Source organism: Psittacula echo (genome assembly GCF_963264785.1).
Source record: "Psittacula echo genome assembly, chromosome: Z".
Classification (NCBI taxonomy): Eukaryota; Metazoa; Chordata; class Aves; order Psittaciformes; family Psittacidae; genus Psittacula; species Psittacula echo.
Genome location: NC_137742.1, coordinates 63,327,118 through 63,349,377, shown reverse-complemented (window position 1 = coordinate 63,349,377; position 22,260 = coordinate 63,327,118). Strand labels below are relative to the sequence as shown.

The window sequence follows — 22,260 nt, the reverse complement described above, 5'->3', positions numbered from 1 at the left end:
AAAATGTTAACCAAATTCTGTTTGGTCTAGGTCATTCATCTTTTGGTATAAGACACAAAATAAGACATAAATGCATATAACGAGACATAAATTAGCAGTGCTTAATTTAATCCACGTGATGCTTTCTACAAAGCTAGTTTAAAAAAGCAAACCTGTACTAATTAACAAAACCTGAAAAATAGCACTTCAACTCTATAATGGATAATTCTGGTTTCATTTATTAAATTTGGAACTAGTCTTTTACAACCATAACATGCTCAGAGTTTTTTAGTATTTTTATTAAATGCTTTGGGATGCATGAGGAAAGACAATACGTAGGTAGAAATGTTATTACTTAAAAGACAATACAGATTTATTTAATAGTATTTAATAAGGTGAAGTGAAACTTGGAAGAGAAATAAATCTTGAACATTCTGTGCTTGTTTATTAAAACCCAATACTGTCATTCTTGATTAAACATAAAATGCTGTTTTGTTCTGCACTTAGGAAAACTATGAACGAATGAAAACACTGGTAACCGAACTCCAACAGCAAGCAGAAAAAATCAGATTAGGTAAGTATGGTAGATTTTAAAACATGTGCTCTAAATACTGGTTTAGTTTAGTCCAAAAACCAGTTTAGTTTCTTCGGATTTTTCCCCCCTTATAGATGTATCTTCATGAATCAGTTCATTCAGATACAACATACTTGCTGGATTATAGTAGTCATGCTGAAATTTTAGCTATCTATTTAAATCTGGATTTACCACCTTGTGACATCTGAAAATCTTAGAAGGTTTATATCCAAGCTAATTTGGTTCAAAATCTAGTTGTTAGTTTGTTGGGATTTGGTTTTTTTTTTTAAGTAGCTCAGGCTAGCTAAGAAAAATGTCCGTACCACTAGCACTTCTTTGTTTACCACAATATCAAGTGTTTTATCATGCTTTTTTGCTTGCCAGTTGAATATCAGAGCAATATCCTAATGCAAGCAAATCCATTAATTACTGAAAGCAGACATAAATAAAAACAAGGCTGATTTAGTCAAATGGAAGATTAATTTCATTGTCAGAGAGGCAAAAAGTAAGCAGAAAGGCAGTGAAAACCGGATGTTTAGAATTGGTTAATTTTTAATCATTAAAATCTTAATGGAATGTATGCTTCTAATGGCAGTAATTTTTGAAAATAGATAGGGTTATTAGTAAAAGGCTTTTACTGATAAGCACTTCACCTGCTTCCTTGCTTCATCCACTGCTGCCTGCTTTTGTGACAGATTGGTTTGGCTAATGTGATTCTGTTCAAGTTGCATGTTAGGCTCTTCATGCGCAAAGAGGATTTTCATAGAATTATAGCCATTTAGGCTGGAAAAAACCTTTGAGATCATCGAGTCTAGAAGTTAACCCAGCATTGCCAAGTCCACCACTAAACCGTGTCCCTAAGCAGGACACCTGCAAGTCTCTTAAATGCCTCCAGGGATGTGACTCAGCCACTTCCCTGAGCAGCCTGTTCCGGTGCTTGACAACCCTTTTGGTGAAGAGATTTTTCCAAATATCCAATCTAAACCTCCCCTGGGGCAATTTGAGGCCATTTCCTCTCCTCCTTTCTCCTGGGAGAAGAGACCAACTCCACCTCACTACAACCTCCTTTCAGGCAGTTGTAGAGAGCAGTAAGGTCCCTCCTGAGCCTTCTCTTCTCCAGACTAAACTTCCCCCAGTTCCCTCAGCCGTTCTCCATCAGACTTGTGCTCCAGACCTTTCATCAGCTTTGTTGCCCTTCTCTGGACCCACTCCAGCACCTCAATGTCTCTTGTAGTGAGGGGCCCAGAACTGAACGCAGAATTTGAGATGCAGCCTCACCAGTGCAGTACAGGGGGATGACCACTGCCCTGGCCTTGCTGGCCGCAATATTGCTGATACAGGCCAGGATGCTGTTCCCCTTCTTAACTGCCTGGCTCATGTTCAGCCATCAGTCAGCACCTCCAGGCCCTTTTCCATGAGCAGTTTTCCAGCCACTCTTCCCTAAGCCTGTAGTGTTGCACAGGGTTATTGTGGCCCAAGTGTAGAACCCAGCCTTCTTGAGCCTCATACTGTTGGCCGCAGTCCATCGATCCAGCCTGTCCAGATCCCTCTGTAGAGCCTCCGTACTCTCAAAGGGACACCCCTAACTTGGTGTCATTTGCATATTACTGAGGGTGCACTTGAGCTCATCCAGATCACTGATACAGATATTAAACAGAACTGGCTCCAGTACTGAGCCCTGGGGAACACTGCTTGTGACCTGCAACCAGCAGGATTTAACTCTGTTCACCACAATACTTTGGGCCCAGCTGTCTGGCCAGTTTTTTACCCAGCAAGGAGTACATGCATTCAAGCCGTGAGCAGCTAATTTCTCCTTAGGAATGTTGGGGGAAGTAGTGTCAAAGACTTTACTAAATTCGAGGTAAACAACACCCACAGCCTTTCCCTCATCCACTAAGCGGGTCACCTTGTCATAGAAAGGCTTGTGTGTGTATCAGTGGTGTAGCAGGTCACTGATCATTTCCCCTTGGATTATGGGGTGGTTTCATTTTGCTCCCCATCCCGGTCTTCCAGCTCAGTGTGCTGGATACCCAGAGAAGCAACAGGTCTTACTGATAAAGGCTGAGGCGTTAAGTATCTAGGCCTTTTCCTCATCCTTTGTCACTATGTTTCCACCTGCACTCAGTAAAGGATGGAGACTTTTCTTAGCCCTCCTTCTGCTGCTGATGTATTTACAGAAACATTTTTTATAGTTTTTTATGTCAGGGTCTTTTAAAAGACCTTAGCTGTATTTGTGCTGGCAAACAAAAGCAAGTCTGTAATAGTTTGTAAGATTGAAATCTGTTTCATCCTTTTCAGACTACCTGAATTAAGTATAGTTTACTGTAATTAATGTGGACAATAAAATTAAAATGGTTTATAATTGCTTAACTTTGCTGCCAGAGAGCGAACATGCAGCTTTAATTCTTCCCTTCTTGTTTCCATCATAATGCTGTTTGCTCTTCATACATGGTTTCTTATATAATGTAGTTTCTTTTATGGCTTTGGAATAAAGCACAGTTGAGATTTTGTGCTTAATTTTTTTCTTGCTGTGCAGCAAAGCTCCAGGATATCCTGAGGAGATGCTGAAACACTTGGACTACCTCCATCTTTTACTGGGTATAGAGACTTCAGCAATTCCCTGTGTGGCCCATGAGATAATGATCATGGCCATCTTCACTGCTGTTTTCCTGTTCTTGCCCGTTACATAATAATAGGACAAGAACATGGCCCTCATCTTTCCTCTGTCTAGGTAGCTCCGCTAGGATGTTAATACACCATTTTGAGTGACACTGGTTGAGCTTGCTTTGCCCATCATTTAAGTATGAGAGGAATTAGGTACTTATGTTGAATACATCTGAAGGATAAGTGCAGAGCCTTTTTTCTTAATAAAAGCTGTCTTTCAGAGGATGAGCTCTTGCTTGAGGTCTCTGTAAGGAGTATAATGAATGCTTCATTCTTTGTTTTTTGTTTCAGTGGATAAGGCTTTTGTGAACCTGTATCCCAGTTTACTGAGTAATCCTCAGCTGTGCAACAAGAAGATGGCCCCTGCCATCACAGAATTTGCAGGCTATGATTAATTACATCAGATGGATTTCTGATAACAAGCACAAGAAGTGACTTGAGATACTTTTAGTTTCTGTGACTAACAGCAATCATAGCATATCAGCAGCCACAGTGAAGTTCTTATAGACATTACTGTAAAGGAGAAATTAAAGAAAGGATTTCAAATTAAATGCCTCCAAATTTGTTCTATTGACAGGGGTGCTGCTTCTCAGTCTACAGAATAGACGTCAGCTTAGGGTAAAGCAAAGGTCTGGATCTTGGTCAAGGAATATTCGATAGAATGGCTACAAGGCCTGGAGGGCAAGCATTTATGACTAATTTGTAAAGAGCGGGAATGTACAGAGATACATGAAGTCACAGAATGGAATTTTTGCAGCATCACTGTGGGTGTAAATGGGAAAGGCAAGATGGAGGTCAGGAAAAATATTGTAGTTACTATGATGTGGGATGCTGAGAATTTGGATGAGAGTATTAGCTCTGTAGGTGGATGTGAGAGGTTGTATCTTAAGAAACTTGTACAGAAAGAATTCTCAAGATTTAGATTTAGGCTGGATACACAGACCTAATGAACAGGTTCAATCAGAAATAAATTGTGGAGTTTCTGGCATGCCTAACGGGTAGGAAATAATGTGCGTAGTGATCAAGGAAGGAGGTTGGCATAAAGGCTTGAAAGGTAGGCTTAAAAGTTCCGTTTTAGTGACGCTTAGATGACAAAGAAATCTTGAAGTCTCAGGAAAAATGTTAGTAAAATAGCACTTTTTTATTTTGGACAGAAGAGACAATTTTAGACTGATGAGGTGGATCAGTGATCTGTCTACATAGAGAGACAATGTTTGTATAAGCTGTTGTAAAGAGGCTGAAATGTGTCAACAAATCTTAGGTATCGAATGACAGAAAGCTCTAGAGAGCAAAAGATGTGATTTAGGATGACCTCAAGTAAAGGGTTGAAATGAAGCAAGGATACACTTGATATTAAATGCTGTGTGTCTGAGTTCTTCTTACAGTTTTGGAGTGATCTAAGGAAATGAATCCAGATTGTGTTGAGTCTTTCAAGACTGGAATCAGTGTAGCTATTTTGAACCAATTTGGGGGAATAGTAAGTAGTTCTTACTGCTGTGCCTTTGTCTGTGTATTTGTGCTCAGCCCTTTGGTTTGTTGCCAAGCAGTGGGGGAAGGTTTCAGACAGCTGTTTATTAAAATATGTACCTCAAGACTGCTATCAAAAATGAGGGGGAAAATGGAGTAGATTCTGAAAAGCAAGCTTTTTTATCAATATCCTAAATCTATTTGAAGTGGAAACCATTATTTATTAAATTTTTTGCTAAGGTCCATACTTCAAAGCTGGGAACTCATAGGTGCTTCCATTTGAAGTTTTAATATAAGTAGTGATTTATCTGTGTCCTTTGTAAATCTAACAATTTACTATTGTATCACAGGAGGTGGAGAAAAAGCTCGTAAGCTTCACACATCAAGAGGAAAACTGTTACCCAGAGAGAGAATTGACAGGCTTATTGATCCCGGGTAGGTATTTTGGTTTTTAAAAAACATTTCAGGTTGTCTTGTGGGTAGATACTCCAATAGACTTGTTTTTTCTTTAGGTTTCATAAACACTGGTGAATTACACAGTGGAGATTTTACAGTGTTTTTCGAAATGGTCACCTCTCCTAAAAAAAAAAAAATCTTTTTTTTAAAAATTTAACCTTTTAAATGAGATTCGGTGACAAATATGGCCAATTTGTTTTTAAAATTGCGTTCTGTTTGTCATCATTCAGGTCTCCATTCTTGGAGTTCTCCCAGTTTGCAGGTTACCAGTTGTATGGTAATGAAGAGGTACCAGCAGGAGGCATTATCACAGGCATTGGACGAGTATCTGGGTGAGAGATACCAGTGATCTATATTATTGATGATATGAAATGGAAGAAGGCATAATTTTGTTCAGTTTCCAGTATTAAGCTATTAGCACTTTTTAGTCTTTCAGTTTTGACCCAGATAAAATCATCAGTGTTGATATCTTAATTTATTCAGTCTTAGCTAAAAGAAAGTGATTTTATGTATTTTTTTTTTAGTTAGTATATCCCATATTAGAGTGGAACACATACAGAGTTTCTGTTGTCCAATGAAGGAGAGAGATTAGTGTATCACATACAGCAGTTTAAAAAAAAATAGGGTGGTATCTGAGGCTTAGAATTAATTTTACTCACTAAAGGTACCTCCAAAACTGATGTTGAAATTAAATACGATGCTATAGAGCTTTATTTTAGGGAGTTAAGGGACTGTGAAACAGGATGTCGTAGTGCTGAGACTACAATTACAGTGTTCATTTGATGGAGTACAGGTGAGGAGTGCTCTGAGCATCAGGACTTCGAGAGTCCATGGCATGTTGCAGACCTTAACCAACAGACATACTTACGCACTAGAAATATTTTTCTCTCTCATAAGGTTGTTTTATTTTTAGGGTGGAATGCTTGATTGTTGCTAATGATGCTACTGTCAAAGGTGGTACTTATTATCCCATCACTGTTAAGAAACATTTACGAGCTCAAGAAATTGCAATGCAAAACCATCTCCCTTGCCTGTATTTGGGTAAGTTCCACTGCAGAAAGAGCAGATGTCCTTTGTTAAGTGGAGCTGGGGATGTCCAGATAAGATGCTGCTTCTTTAAATAAACATTTTGGAGACTGTTGTGTCCCCAGATCTGATTAACCAGGTGTGTATTTTAGACTCACATACTCAAATGTATTTTTACCAGTAGTGTGTGACCTCTGCAGATTGGTGGCAAGTCTTAACTGGAGGGTACCCATAGCTTCCCAACACTCTGTTCTGCACTGCTGTAAGGCTGGGTTCATAAGGAACAAACACAACTATGCCACTGTATCACTTACTCCTTTCCCTTCTGTTATGCAATCAAGAGGGAGCGCTTTGCTGACCATGTAATTCTCGTGCCATTTGAACTCTCTTTTCCTTCTGTGTTAGCTTCCTAGATGTTAATTCTGATGCGGACACCTGATGTTACTGACGTGGGCATCTTCTTTTGTGTTAAGGGATGGCCCATTTCACAACACTGGTTTGTTGGCCAGGTTGGAGCTTGTCTTGATGCTGATTTGGGAGAGTAGTTCTGCAGCGGCAGGGCTAAGAATGAAAATCATGCTTCATGGCAAAGCTGAATGTAGGGCATTAATGGCTGCAGTCATGGAACATGAGAATGTACGTGGGGACTGCTGCTTATAAGTGAAAATTTATTGCCAGGAGCCAGAGTTCTCATAGATGCTTGGCCTCCCTCTGCATTTGCTTCTAGTATTCTGTCCTTTTTCGGAGTCTTACAACATCATGTAATTCCCTTATTTGAGAGTGGAAAGGTAGCTGCAGTTGGCGACCTGTAAGCCAGAGGCAAGGACACATAATAAATGAAGGTTCCTAGAGATAGTGTAGGATCTTTGGTATGTCTGTATAATGAAGGCATGAAAGGACACATGATATGCTTCCTGAGCTCAAGTGTTTCCCTTTCTGGAACTTGTGAGAGAATTGCAATACAATAATTGAGTTAAAGTTGTACATTGAAAATGTTCTTCGTTTAAGTGTTTTGCAGTAAAATGAGTTTAGAAGATTGTATAGGGAGGTATGATTGCATCTCTAAGCATACTTGAATTTATTTTGCATTAGAATGGATGTTATTTGTGTGTATGGATGTTTCTATTTTTCTTTTTTCTTTTTGTCAAGAATATTCTAATATACCTAGATTCATGGAGATAGTGATAGTAATTGCTGTGTATTTTGAAACATGCAGATACTTTATTAAAAATTTAGATAACACTGTTCAAAGACATGTTAATATATTTTCATTTACTGTAGTTGATTCAGGAGGAGCAAATTTACCTCGGCAAGCTGAAGTGTTTCCAGATCGAGATCATTTTGGCCGTATTTTCTATAATCAAGCAGTCATGTCCTCACAAGGAATCCCACAGGTAATTTGCTTTTATTTCAGAATGAAATGTACTAATTAGTTTTTATGCTTGCTGCCTTTGTCTGTTTTCGTGCTTTGTTTTTGACAGCACTGTGTTGCGCTGACCTAATGGCCCAGTCTGGAGACTGGAGGCACTGTAAACACAGTAACTGTCCACAAGAAGTTATTTATAGTTTTGAAGAAACCATCTTCTTTCTTTGCCTTAGTGTTAATGACATGACCTACCTGCTTCTATCTTGGAGTGGGAGGGGAAAAAGACTTGACAACTTGATAGGTAGGGCCGTACAAAGAAGCATTAGGAAATCTCTTGCAACAGTTATCATTCTGCATCAATGCTGTAAAGGTGAGGACCCCTTTGATGATGACTGGTAAATGAGACAGACATTCTGCTGATAGGGGTATGCATATACTTATATATCCGTTTTATATACTGATGTACTGTAGGATAAAACTGCCCTAAGAATGAGGTTATTTTCTAATGTATTAACAATGCATAGAATTACTGTTAGTCACAGTTCCTGGATTTAGAAGTGGGTTTGTGTCATGGGTGTTTCAGGAGTGCGTTGGGGTCAGTTCTTTGACGCAGATAGAGTGCTAGGGAAGTGCGCTTCTGAATCTATTAGTCATGAAGAATGTAGACCTTTTGAGGACGTGATTGCTAATGGCAGCTTTGTCTGCAGTGAAAGTGGAGGGCAGAGTATAAGGTCCCGATGGAGGTGACAAAGGCAGGTAGCAGGATGAAGACGCTGGACTTCAGGAGAGTAGTCTTGGGCTTGTTAAGGGAATTGTCAGCAGGGACCTGAGAGAGGCTTCCAGGAAGGGTGAAGGAAACTTGTCTTCTAAGGTAACCTCCTCCAAATAAAGAAAATGCTTCAGGAAAGCAGACAGTTGGGTCATTCATACAGAGTTGTCTAGTCAATCAGCTCCCAGCCTCTTCATATGGTTGCATAGCCCTCTCATTTACCAGCTTTGTACTCCCCCTTGCAGGCTAAAGAGTTCAAGCTTACTTAGTTATTACTGCTACAAAAAGTGTTCAATACCTATGACAGTCTTAGTTTACGTTTTCTCAGGTCTCATTATATCTTTTTTGAGATGAAGGAGTCAGACTGCACTGCTCAATGTGTCAGCTAACGATGGGTATATATAAAAGAGCATAATGATATGTTATTTTGTTAATTCCATTGCCAGTAGTTCCTAACATTTGTGATTTATTTTTGACTGCTGAGCAGTGAGCTGGTGATTTCCCTGAATTATCTTAATTTCAAATGCCTGCTCCTAGATGTAGTCGTTAAATCAATGCCTATCACTTTATATTGGCTGGATGAAAGAAGGTGAAGGAAATTTTCAGGATATTGCATTTGAGAAGAGAAAATGGTTTAGAACATTAGGCTTAGAAGTAGGTGGCAGAACCTCAGAGAGAGTAAAAGTTTAGCTAACTTGCTGTTTCATTTGAGTGCTGTCGTGGAAGTGTTTCCTCTTCCATGACACACTTGACTGTTGAAATTATCACTAATGTAAAGTGGAAGCAGGACTTTATTCTCTTCATTCTTACCAACATGTCATTGAGAGGCATAGTTGGGCTGGGACCATTTTTATTTATTCTCTGTGAGAAGCTGTGCTTGTTTGAATCTCCTAATCTTCCAAAGGAGGAAGTAGAAGCTAATATTTCCTTTCAGTGTGTAGCAGATACATTGGTCAAGGATAGAGTATTCCAGCTCCTTCTTACATAGCTGTGCCTGATTTCTGAGGAAACTACATTTATTACCTAGGTACCTTTTTGGTATATTTGGGAAACAAGTCAGACTTTGTATCTTTAACCATCTTTTTCTCTACCAAAGAATCCTGAAATCTGTTGCCTCCAGAGAAATCCAAGGCTGAAAATTCCAACAACACACTAAATCTCTTCCTAAAGTCTGGCATAATTTAGTTTCTACAGTTCTTTTTTTTCCTCACAGTAAAAGTGGAGCAATTTTATTAATAAGCTAGATCTCCAGGGGAAAAGCGCTGTTTAGTTAGATGAAAATATTTAGGAAAAAAGACAGTTTACAAGCTGGCCATCATGCGGAGTCACTGACAGGTCTAGGTTGTACTCTAGATTTATATGTGTGAATAAAATTTGTCCAGGTATTTTTGTGGAACAGCAAGTGTCAAAGGAGACAGTCAGAGAGCTGTTTTGCTGAATTATCTTCTTAGGAGAAGCTTTGGTAAGCAGTTTTGCTAGAGAGTGCAATCACGATCTAGTATGGGAGTAGTGATTTTTAGATGTTATGTCAAAGATGGATACATAAAACCGGTTTGCAAGGCTGAAATTACTGATGTTAGACAGGGCCTTTCTAGAAATGCCTGGCCCTAAAGTGATGCTGGTGTTTTCCTGAATATCTTGAAACACCTTCAGTGTAAAGTTCCTGATAAAGTTGAATTTGTTTGTATTTTGATTACCATATAGTGTTTTATTAGGAGTAGCATTGTACTTCTATACAATAAAAGCTTAGTGTAGGAAAGATTTGGCTTTTAATAAACCACATTTCTGTTGTGATATGATAAGGTAACTTTCTTAAAATATTTATGGAAGACAAGGAAAATGTTTTATGGAACTGTTCCCTTCATTGAAAGGATGTAATACAGGTGTATTTTGTTTGGGAGATGTTTCTATTCTTTATCTCATTTCAGAAAGGCACTAACAACATTTGTAAATCCGATGTTGATTGTGTGCCAACAGACTGCGTTGCTAGGGTCATCTTCCTTGTCTGAGAGGATGTTTCATTTGGAAATGGTGTTAGGAAATTATGCTCCCTCTGATTTCCATTTTGGTTAATTCTTCTGACACAAGATGGTGGATGTTTTTAGTTTTCTACCTGCCGTTCTGTGTTGCGTCCTGCCTGAAGGGTTCATCATCCCTTTTCAATATTGCCTTTAAAGTGCTTGTTTGGGGTTTTTTTGTTGTTTTGTTGGGGTTTTTTTTCCTTACTTTTTTCCCCGTTGCCTATGGCGCTTCGAATTTTCCCCTCCACTCTTACCTGTGACTAATATATTATACTCCTACTGCAGCTTTAAATTGCATTGATGTCTGTGTGGCTGTGAATCAGAAAGCTGTGATTAGCTTCTCATTAGCTGCTTCCTAAGCAATCTCACACTCATATGCTGGATGGATACAATGGGGAGCTGATCAGTGGGTATGAAATACTGTGTGTGCATTCAGAACTGTTGATTTGTATTGCGCTCCTCAGTAATTTCCTATGCAGTAATTCAAGGAAGTCAGGAAGTAGAGCATTAGTTGGGAATTCAAGGTTGTGCTATTTGACAGGTAGATTTTGGGTTTTTTTTCAGTATATACGTGTTCTAATTTGTATATTAGAAAAAGTGACACTTCAGTTAAAGTTTAAATGCAGGCACATTTTTCAGCGTGAACATGGTAAAATTTAGAGTAGGAAAAAAACCCCAAATCCGGGGGAAAAAATAAAATTAACTTTTTCCCCAAGTTTCTCCATTTTCTAGGGGCTTATGTTACTCATATTTACTAGAAGGTACTTATTAAATGCACAACACAAATACTGCAGATTAATCACGTGACTCTTGAGTATAGGCTAAGATACTGAAAAAGCTGTTCAGTTTGGTCATAGCAGGTTGGCATAGTTCATCTACTCCTTTAGATACAGGTAATGTGATTTGGAAGATTTATTTCTGAGTGTATTTCAGTATTTCTTTCTTTTAAGAGCTAACATTAAGTTATCATTTAACACGGGACACTGTTAGATGTCACTTTAGAAATATTTCAAAGTCAACGTAAAATCACATTATTTAGGGGGAGAGTTGTAGTTGTGGTTGTTTTAAGAAAGCATTGCTTATTGTCTGCCTTTTCCATATGAGTATTCAATTTCTTCCACTTTACAAGGTGTTTTGAAGGCCCCTTTTTGGAGGAGCTCCCCTGAAGGCGAAGTTGAGTGAGAAACTTCGTTTTCATGATCATACACTGCTGAGGTTTTCACCATATCTGGTGTCAAGTCAGTTTTGTGAAAATGTCACCAAAATGTTACTGGTAGAAAATGTTTATTGGCTAGATGTTCATCTCAAAATTAGGAAAAAGAATAAAGCAGAGATTATTCACGCTAAAGCCCACAACGAGATGCTCAACACACCTTAAAAGGGCAGACTTAATTAGTTTATCCATTGAAGAACTGAAGTTACGTACCAGTAGATGTGAGGAATTTTCTTCAAAGGATGTTAACGTTGGTGAAATTAGGCCAGTAAGCAGCAACTGAAACTCTGACTCTGACTTAAGCATAAATACGAGGAGCAACCTTTAGGTTTCAGCCTTTACATTTCAACTTTTCACCATGCATTGGTAAAAACAAGTTTCATGGCAAAACAAGTTTCATGGTAGTTTCACGTGCCTCTTCAAACAGTTCATGTATGTAGTTCAGGGTTCACATATGAATTTTCCTGCAGGGCAGCCTGAAAATCATAGTTTAAGACTGCTGAAAACAAGAAAGATTCCCTATTTTTTAAGAAAAGCTTAAATATAAGTAAAAAGTTTGCTGTGTCAGGCAGAAATAATCTTGCACTGCTGACCCAGAAACTGTATTAAGATCAGTATGATATATAATAGTATCATGTGCATTTTCTGTTTTTAAGGGTTGGACAATTCATTAACTTGCGTTTTTTGTTTTCCCAATAGATAGCTGTAGTAATGGGATCCTGTACAGCAGGAGGAGCATATGTACCTGCAATGGCTGATGAAAGTATTATTGTTGGCAAACAGGGAACAATATTCCTGGGAGGGCCACCGCTGGTAAGGATACTGAATTTGTAACATAGCCCCAGAAAAACCTGTGCTGCAAACAATAGTACAGCTTAAACGAGACCTTTCTTGGTGAGGTATTTCCAGATATTCTGTGGGTTGATTTGCATTTTTTAAATATATCTGAATGTTTAGGTACTTAATTAAATCTCTTCTATTAGAATTGTATATATAAATCAGACTTTGTTAAGGTGTTTTCATAGTACTGCCTTTAGATTGCCGTGCACATTTTGAATTACAAAAATGCTTCCTGTATTCCATTATATACTCTCTAGGTTTGATGTGAAATAAATAAAAATTACAAGCGTGTATATTGTACCTCAGAGTCAGGAGAGAACTTCGGAAGCAGGACTGATCTGCTATATTTTATGTCAGTTTACAGACAAAGGAGGTGCACATATGATGGAGTTTGTCATAATTTCCTTGCTTAGTAAATAAATTGTTTCTAAGGAAACTGACCTGACAAGCTCCTGTGAATTGAAACTTGCTTTATTATGAAACTTACAGTGAAATTTGTTACTGTTCAAAATATTGCAGGATTAAACAGCTTTAAAATTACAGTAGCTTGGCTCCAACAGCAAAGGGAGTCTTGAGTACACGTTTTTGTTGGGTTTTTTTAACAGCTGTAGCAGTGTATATTCTAGTGTAGGCTGAGTTTTATAGTGATACAAACAGTAACCTTTGCTGACAAAGACTGTTTTACCCAACACATGCTTTATGAGAAGAAAGGAATTTCCAGTAGTAAATGTTACGTTAGTGCTAGAGCTAACAGGTGAGGCAGCACCCAGCACAACTAATCTAGTCTGAATGAAGTCTGACTGAATAAACTTGCTTTTCTTAAATAGTCAAATATTTGTCTCATTGAACAAACTGGTCTGAGGCAGCACATTGGCTCTGTTATAGACTTTTGGGAGCTTTTAGGGGTGCTTCCTGTGGCAAAGCCAAGTGCAAATCAAACATCTCTCAAAAGTCCTTCCATCTTGAGCAGGCCTAAATGAAGAAATTGCTTTGTAACAGCATCGTTAATGAGGGTAATGCTCCACTCAATTCCCCTAGTAACAGAGGAGGCAAAGTCTGCTGGAAGTCACTTCTTTCCACCGCTTAAGATACTGGGAAAATGTAGCAGACCTGTGGGAAGGCAACCACTGATGGATTTTTTTGTTGACCAGTTCCTAAGGCATGGCTGTGGTAATTTCCTTAAAAGCATGAAGAACTGACCCTGTGGCATCCTTTAGCATTTGCTTTTATAGCACTGCTCAAATTTTCATGGTATATTTTTGCATTTAATTCTTTTCCTTTAGTTCAGCTGTTTCTTTTCCCATTCTCTCATAGAATCATAGAATAGTTAGGGTTGGAAAGGACCTTAAGATCATCTAGTTCCAACCCCCCTGCCATGGATGCTAAAATGTCATCTTGATGCTAAAAGTGGATTTAGCATATTATACCATTTTTTCCTTCCAAAGTTTAATGCATAGGTGGATTTTAAACTCTTGTGCAGCTTAAAAAAAACCCAAAACCAACTTGTCATTTATGCAGACATAGTTTTCTGTGGCTGGTAAATGGTAATTACTGTTCCAAAACAGAATTAAATTCAGAATGTAGCTGGCATACAGAAAGCAGCAGCAGGGGTCACACACCTCTATCTACAAAAATACTTTGTTGTCTACCATTATAAAATAAGGTGTTTAGCTTGAAGTATTTCGTTATTTCAGTGGAGGCTTTCCAAGTTGACAAGAACAACAAAGTAATTGGCAAAAGCAGATGAAATAATTAATACCAACGATGTAATTTAACACTAATTTATTTACCGCATATTACAATTTAGAATTCTAGAATTTCTTTGTCTGTTGGAATTTCTTTGACAGCAGTTATTTCAAACATCTTATCTAGGTCTCTGTTCTTTTCTATATTGTATTGGTCTCTTTCAGCTTGTGGTTATAGGTAAACAAAGATAAACCCTCCCTCAAAATTCAGCAGTTTTCACTGTAATTTAGATATTAGGAGGTTTTTGGTGAAGGTGACATAAATATGAATGAAGATACTAGTTGAGAATAGTATTAATTGAGTGAGTAACATTAGGTGATTCATACATATTTTTGTTGAGATAAGGAAATAAGTACAATGAAAGAAATTATCTTTTACATCAGACTGTTAGTAGCTTGGTTATTGTGTTACAAATAACTGCCTTGGTAGCAGGAAGACCTGAGTCCTTTCTGGGCCCTGCACAGTTCATTAGCTTAGAGCCAGTGGTGTTTAAAGTGGTAGTACTGCCTCTGGGGCTTGCCCAGGTTCGGAGTAATTTGTTGCAGAAGCTCAGTAAGCTGACCAAACTCAGTTCTTCTGACATGGCATTTCAATTGGCAAGAGTGCTGGGCAGTGCTGTGCACTTTGATTCTGCTTGGAGCTATGTTAGAGCTGGAAAGGTTCATCAGACCTTCCAGGACCCCTTAGCTGCGCTGAATAATGTGTCCTGGAGAGCCTCCTTAAAGCTGGTTCTTTTCAAGCTCCAGCATTAAGCAGGTTGAAAAAAAAAGACACCCGGTACCCAGTACTGCCCAGGAAGCTGAACAAAGGGAACCAGACTCTGTTGTTTTAAGAAAATTATAATAATTTAACATGACAAGGGAATTTAGGTCATACATGCTATCACTGGGATGTCGCACAGGACATTTCTGCAAGGGTAAGCAGCTGAAAACAGGTGGCCTGAGTCAGTTCTCAAAGGGAGGACTTGGCTAGGCAAGCCAGTGACTGCAAGGCTGTTGTGAAGTTAGAAAGGACGAGATTTTTCATCACTTCCAGGGGAAGATTTCACAACTATCCTCCAATTTAATTTGTTCCTTAGCAACCTGTAGATGTAATGATCCTTATCTTTGTGCGTATAGATCAAACTTTAATATCACTACCTGTCAGCTTTTCTGTTTGGTAGAGGTTTTCATATTCTCACTGAAAATATTTTGCTCACTCTTGTGTAAGCATCAAAATTACTTCAGATTCCCATAGAAACTTCCATTCCATGTTGTAGCAGATATTGTAGCCATTACTGTGTATGCCCTGTTTCCCAAAATGTCTCTCCTATATGGAGAAAATTGGATTGAATTTTATCGCTTACCTACCTAAAACAAAACATCCTAAGGAAGCAAAAGAAATTCCCTGATGTTAGTTATAATTAGCCTTGGGATGTGTATGCTAAAAAAAAGTGAATTGTAGGTACAGTCTAAAGTGCAAGTTTCTTTGGCCTTCCTTTTAGAAAGGTAAGGAGTAATGACTTCATGAACAGATAGATCTTAGTGGTAAGAGAAGTCTCACAGTAGTAGTAATATATAGGGCCATTCTTCCGTACACCCCAAGCTGAGGAATCTGTATCCTCACCCTTGTCTTGGTAGCTCAGGATGCTGTGTTGACGTGTAGGCTTCTCCCTCCTATTCCAGAAGCTTCTGAGTCTCTGTTCCCCAGATAAAATTTGCTACTCTCTGTGCTCAGCAGTGAAGGAAAGTCTGGTAAGACGGGATAAGTTTGTCAAATTCATGTATGTTTATGTGCTGGGGACTCTTGTACATGTTAGCCTGATCTATTGTGGGAAATGGACACTTTATCTAAAGTTTGTGTTCATTTTTCCTGATGGCTGCTAGTAGCTTAAACAGGGGTTTCTTTAAAAATGTTCACGTATTTTATCAAGACTGTATTTGCAGTCTGTTAGAGTTTAATTAACTTTAAGAAAGTTTGTACTGAAACTCGTTTGTAGAATGCTCTATTGCACTGCAGTACCTGGGAAGGTGATGAAGCAAGTAATCCTGGAAGCTATTTCCAAAACCACTGTAGACAAAGAGTTGAGTGTGAGTAGTCATCATGGATTTATTGTAAGGAAATCAGGCCTGACCAGACTGATAGCCCTTTATGCTGAGATGACTGGCTGAGTGGAATCAGACAAAGCAGTGGATGTTGTCTGTGATGACTTAGACAAAGCTTTTGACACTGTCTTCTGTAACATCCTCAACAAACTGTTGAAGTATGAACTAGGTAAATGGGCAGTGAGGTGGTCTGAGAACTGGCTGAAATGCTGGGCTCAAGCTGCAGGTCAGTGGTATACCCCAGAGGTCATTATTGGGACCAGTACTGTTTAAAACATCTTTATTGATGACCAGGACAACAGTACGAAGTTCACCATCAGAAAATTTGCAGATGCTAAAACCTGTGAGGAGTGGTTAAGAGGACAGATGATTGTGCTGCCTTTTGGAGTAACCTCAGCTGGCTAGAGAAAGGGGCTGAATGGAACCTTTTGAAGTTAAACACAGCAGGCAGATATTCCTTGGAAGGAATAATCCTGGGTACCATAACAGCCTGGGAACCAGCCAGTTTTGAAGATGGCTATCAGGAAATGCACTGTAGGTCGCAGTGGATACCAAGTTGAACATGAGTCAGCAATGTGCCCTTGCAGCAAAGGCAGCCAGCAATATTCTGCGCATGCAGTAGGGAGAGTGTTTTGAGCAGGTGAAGGGTAGTTATCCTTCCCATCTGCTCAGCACTGGTAAGACACATTTGCAGTGCTAGGTCCAGCTCTGGGCTCTCCAGACCAAGAAAGACATGAACATACTCGAGTGAGTCAGTGAAGGTCCTGAAGATGATGGAATGACTAAAGCTTCTGTTGTATGACGAGAGGCTGAGAGAGCTGAGACTTCTCAGTCTGTTGAAGAGATGGCTCAGGGGGAGTCTATCTGTGTGTATGAATACCTAGCAGTGGGGAGTAAAGATAGCAGAGCCTGACTTCTCATTGATCTCCAGCAACAGGCAGGTCAGGAGGCTACAGGTCACAAACTGAAATGTAGGAAATTAAATTCTGTTTAGATGTAAGAAAACACTTATATACTGCAAGGGTGGTCATGCTGAACCAAGTTACCCAGAGAGGTTATGAAGCCTCCATCCCTAAAGATACTAAAAGTCAACTGTGCATGGTTATGAGCAGTCTCTTCTTGTTGACCCTGCTAACAAGAACAGGGGAGTTAAACTAGACAATCTCCCAGGGTGGGTGACAGACTTCACAACTCTGATTCTGTGATTTGGATAAGGAAATCTTCAGTTCTGTGGAAGATGAAAAAGTCATTTTTGTAGAGTTTCTTAAAATGAGTGTCTAGGTTTTGGTACTGATAGAAATCAGTGCTCTATTCAGATTCATTCAAAGTTCTGCAGTAGTCACAGAATCACAATGTTAGAACTGCATGCTGTTTCAGATGCGTTGAGAGAGACATATAGAACTATTTAATAGAATCATAGAATAGAATCACAGAATCATTTATGTTGGAGTACACCCTTAAGATCAACAAGTTCATCTATAAACCTAGCACTGCCAAGTCTACCACTAAGCCATGTGTGCCACATCTGTGTATCTTTTAAACACCTCCAGGGTTGGTGACTCAACCGCTTCCTTGGGCAGCCTGTTCCAGTGCTTGAAAACCCTTTTGGTGAAGAGATTTTTCCTTATTTCTCATAAAAGTATGTTCTCCTCCTTGTTGTTTGATGAAGACTCAAGCTAATTATGTCTCTGACTTAAATTTTTCATTAATTAGTATCAAAATGTCACACCTTTATATTACATGAGTAGCCATTCAAATTTAAAAGCCAAGAAGAAATATCTATACTTAATTTTACAAACTTGACAGTTTGGAAGTGTGTGTGTGTGTATATATATTTTTACAACTTTTAGTGGACTTCAGTTTTAGGCTGAAAACTTGGAAACTGAAATACGTTTTAGAAATTATAGTTTTCTCTTCTCTTGTCTCTTACACTACCTCTGTACTCTGTGCGATGAATAATGGTTTCACCAGCTTAATCCTTTTCAAGCATTTATGGTTGAGTGGAAATGCATCAAGAACTGTGTTTTTTTAAAACACGCAGTAAATGGTACTGCTTTGTTTTAAGAAGAAGTTTGCTTACTCTTAAATTATCCTGTCAGGTCTAAGATTTGACAGATACAGGATTTAGATTGTGCATTCCAGGTATTTTTTATGGAATCATCATACTTGATCTGAACAGTTTTATGCCAGTAATATGCTTTTTAAAGGAAAATCACTACATTGTTGTGTGTTTAATGGAAGATTGAGAAAATAAAAACTGCTAATGATTGGTTTATGGTTAACACCTACATTAGTAAGTTAAAATTCACAGAAGAAGAGTTTGTGTAGAAAAAGCAGTCAAAGAACACTAAGTTTCAGCTGAGGTATTACTTGTTTGAAACAGTGCAGGAAAGGATCACATTTGAAGTTGTTTGTTAAGTGCTAAAAAAATTTTGTGAAAATGAAAGTTCAAAGATCTGTTTTATTGCTTCAACTAAGCCAGTATAAATATTAATTCAAGACAGGTATAAACTCTAAAGCTCATTTTCCTCTTCTTGTGGTAGGTTAAAGCAGCAACAGGTGAAGAGGTATCAGCAGAGGATCTTGGAGGGGCAGATCTTCACTGCAGGTCTAAAGAAATATTTTCCTAGAGTTAATTTCTTCCATCCTTCAGACCTTAGTAGGGTTTGGTTTGGTTTTGTTTCGTTTCGTTTCATTTCGTTTCATTTAGTTTTGTTTTGTTTTGTTTTAATCTTCTAAAAACTGTGTTTAGATTTGAAAATTAAGATTTCCTGTGTCCTTATCTGGTGCTGATGAATTATTTTATTATTACCTTATGTTACTCTTGTTAGGATCTTGTTGCCTCCATTTACTACTTTAAAATACCTACAAGTCTAATATACTGCAGAATCACGCGTGATATGGTAAACTTTTCTGTACTGTTTAATACTGAGTGTTAGAAGGAAAATACACATGGAGAAAGATTAATGCATTTTTCAGATTGTATCTTTCTTACTGTCAATTAGAACTTTACTACAAACAAGATCAAAATAGTCTGTGTTTTTTGTAAAAGAATACTTATCAGGATGAAGAATCCTGTGCAATTTCTAATTCTAAAATGAATAGTAAATGAAGTTAGGTATTACTGTACAAAAAATGCTTAATTTTTACTTCACTGAAGTGAACAAAGAATTCTTTTTCAGGGAAGTTTATACATTTTTGTTAACATGTTTTCTTTATAATTTAAAATCAATTTTAATGTCCATTTGTACTGTGTTTGTCATCTTTTATATTGTCATTTAGATTTTCTTACTACTTAAAGTTACTATTTTACATCATGTCCAATAACTTGAATGTGCTGTTCCAAAGAAAATTTCAGGTGTGGGTTTTATTTTGAAAGTAATTTCATATCAAAACATGGAGAGCTGTATTGTAGAATCTCTATTTTAAAGATAAATATAAAACTTTATAATTCTTTAAAGTTTTTAAACCTCAGATTTTCGTTGTCAGATGATTATTTTTTATAAGTCTTCCTATTGCTGTTGTTATTTACATACAGAAAATCTGGTGTAACAGATCACTATGCTTTGGATGACAGTCATGCACTTCATCTAGCAAGGAAAGCTGTAAGAAATTTAAATCTCCAAAAGAAAGTAGACGTAAGTGTATAGGGTCTGAAACACTGCATTGTTTAAATTAGGAATGTTTTTTTTTGCCTGGTTTATTCAACACATTTTTTGTCTCTGACTATAGACCCTTTAAAAATGGGAGGTGTGGTTCTTGTCCTTAAAGATTTCTCTAGTATTTTGGTTCTGCATTATTCCCAGTAAAATCACTGGGATTACATGCAAGAGTGAAGTAACTAGAACAGTGCTTAAGAATCACAGAATTGTGCTTTAAAATTAACGCAGGCTTGCAAGATGCTTAATTTAAAGCCCATATGATCGTTCCTATGGATTTAAATACCTGCTGAAGCATCTTTTTGAATAACATTTTCTATGACTATTAAAGGTATAAAACTGAGGGGATAGACCTAAATCATGTCATTGTATTTTACTGATTTAAAAATTCCTTGTAGAAAATAGGGTGAATAGCATATGAGGGAGAAATTGCCTTAACTTAATTTGTCAGGAGATGTGAAAGGGCGAGTTGAAGATTAAACCTCAGCACCTGAAGGAAGGCAAGATATTGTATTCATTTGCATGGCAAAAATCTTTATCAGTTTTTTAGGATACTACCTGCCTAATAGGGTACAGGGAGTAAGTAAGCAAATGGAGGACATAATTTTTGATAACATGGAAGAAGCGGAGCACATATAGAGGTATACACAGGAGCAGAAACAAAGGTAACAGTAAGTGAGAACATGTTATCAAGCTTTAGCTTAAGAAACTTGATCTTTTTGCAAAATGAGGACAAGCCAGTACAGGCATTTTGATGTGGTTGGTGAAGAGAAGACTGCTCAAAGCTGTTGGCAAAGTAATTCTTGTTTGGGTTCTTTTAAGCCATAATGTGGACTAACAATTTCTTTGTTGTGTAACTTGTTTTGTTAAATTGCTACAGGTGACTATAGAACCATCAGAAGAGCCTTTATTTCCTGTTGATGAAATATATGGAATAGTTGGTGACCAGCTAAAAAGAAACTTTGATGTCAAAGAGGTATGAATATAAATGCGAGATCCACATGCCCATACATGCATGCACTCATTTTTCTTGCAGGAAATCACGCTTTGTATCATAATCTTCAGAAATCTGATTTGGGGTACTTTTTTGCTTGGTTGGTTGGTTTTGGTTTTGGTTTTTGTTTCTTTGGGTTTTGTTGTTGTTTTTTTTTTCCCAGCAGATCCATTGCAGTGGCAATGACATGTTGAAAATATAGTGCTTTTTTGGTTATACTTCTAAGAAGGATGAGCAAGGATGAAAGATTGTTAACATTCTGAAAAAGCTGCTAGAAAATAGGGAACTTTGCGTTCTTAATACATTCTACAGACCTGCTAAGTGATATGATAGCTTCCTTTTTCTGTTAATCCTGTGAAAGTAAAGACCGAACATTTAAAGATTTACGGAGTATAAGGAAGACAAACAATTCGGTGCTCTGCTAACCACATATGGAGGCTATTGGACACTAGTGCAGGTGTAGTGTAATTATTTGCCTGAGTCACTTCATCTGAGACCATGTATTTTCTCAAGTTTTGCATAGATCCCATATTTGGAGCCTTTTTCATTACCAACCAAGTAATTGTTTTAGGAAATGTCTTAGTATGTACCTTTCTTAAAATATTTCATCAGAAATTACTAGGATTTGCTTTGCATTAAGGTAAAGAAAAGTAAACACTTTTATTGAGTCTAACACTAAACTCTCAAAAGTTGTAATAGCTTGCTATCAATGGATATATATTTGTATGAAATGGCTGCTTTGCCTGTCAGAGGAACCTCAGAACAGATCATCATTATTTTTATATTTCACAAATTTAAGAAAAGCTGAAAATAAACTTTTCTCTAAGAAAGCGGCGTATGGCTGTGTATTTTTTTCTCTTTATAGATGTCCGTCTGTTGCTGAATGTTCATTATAAGCAGAGGTAGCAGTTTTCCTCTAAAATTTAACTAATATGGAAACTTTGTTTCTGTATAATTTAAATTGTTCTCTTAGAATGTCTTAATTTTGAAATTCTATTTTTTATGATCATGTAGATAAATCACACTTTAAAAGTAAATGGGCTTTGCCTGCCATCCAAGACTATTTATATGGTTGGCTCTTTGATGTTCTCTAAATCGAAAGCATTTATTTTAAGTTATATGTTAGCATGGTCTTTCCATCTAAACAAATTAAAAACTATGAAGGATTTTGAATTTAATTTATTTTTCTACTTTTTCTTAAGGTCATTGCTAGAATTGTAGATGGAAGTAAATTTGATGAATTCAAAGCCTTGTATGGGGATACTTTAATTACAGGTATTTAGACATATATTATAATTATTCTGTATATGTTCCCACTGGTTTTGCAGTTGGATTCATTCTGTTTGGCTCACCCATTGATACTCTTAATAACATTTTTCTTTTCTTCAAAAGAATAGTATTT

General features: G+C 37.6%; 1 protein-coding gene across 1 annotated transcript in view; it reads left to right on the top strand.

Annotated features, from left to right (window-relative positions):
* MCCC2 (methylcrotonyl-CoA carboxylase subunit 2) overlaps nt 1–22,260 on the top strand; it is a gene marked incomplete at both ends in the record, with an annotated part of 39,284 nt that overhangs the window by 3,773 nt on the left and 13,251 nt on the right. Inside the window, 10 exons of the mRNA XM_080637601.1 lie at nt 487–553; nt 5,035–5,119; nt 5,371–5,472; nt 6,054–6,181; nt 7,448–7,560; nt 12,235–12,348; nt 18,749–18,813; nt 19,744–19,843; nt 20,745–20,840; nt 22,061–22,133. Of these exons, the coding sequence (XP_080493727.1) occupies nt 487–553; nt 5,035–5,119; nt 5,371–5,472; nt 6,054–6,181; nt 7,448–7,560; nt 12,235–12,348; nt 18,749–18,813; nt 19,744–19,843; nt 20,745–20,840; nt 22,061–22,133 (943 nt within the window). The remainder of the gene's footprint in view (nt 1–486; nt 554–5,034; nt 5,120–5,370; nt 5,473–6,053; nt 6,182–7,447; nt 7,561–12,234; nt 12,349–18,748; nt 18,814–19,743; nt 19,844–20,744; nt 20,841–22,060; nt 22,134–22,260) is intronic.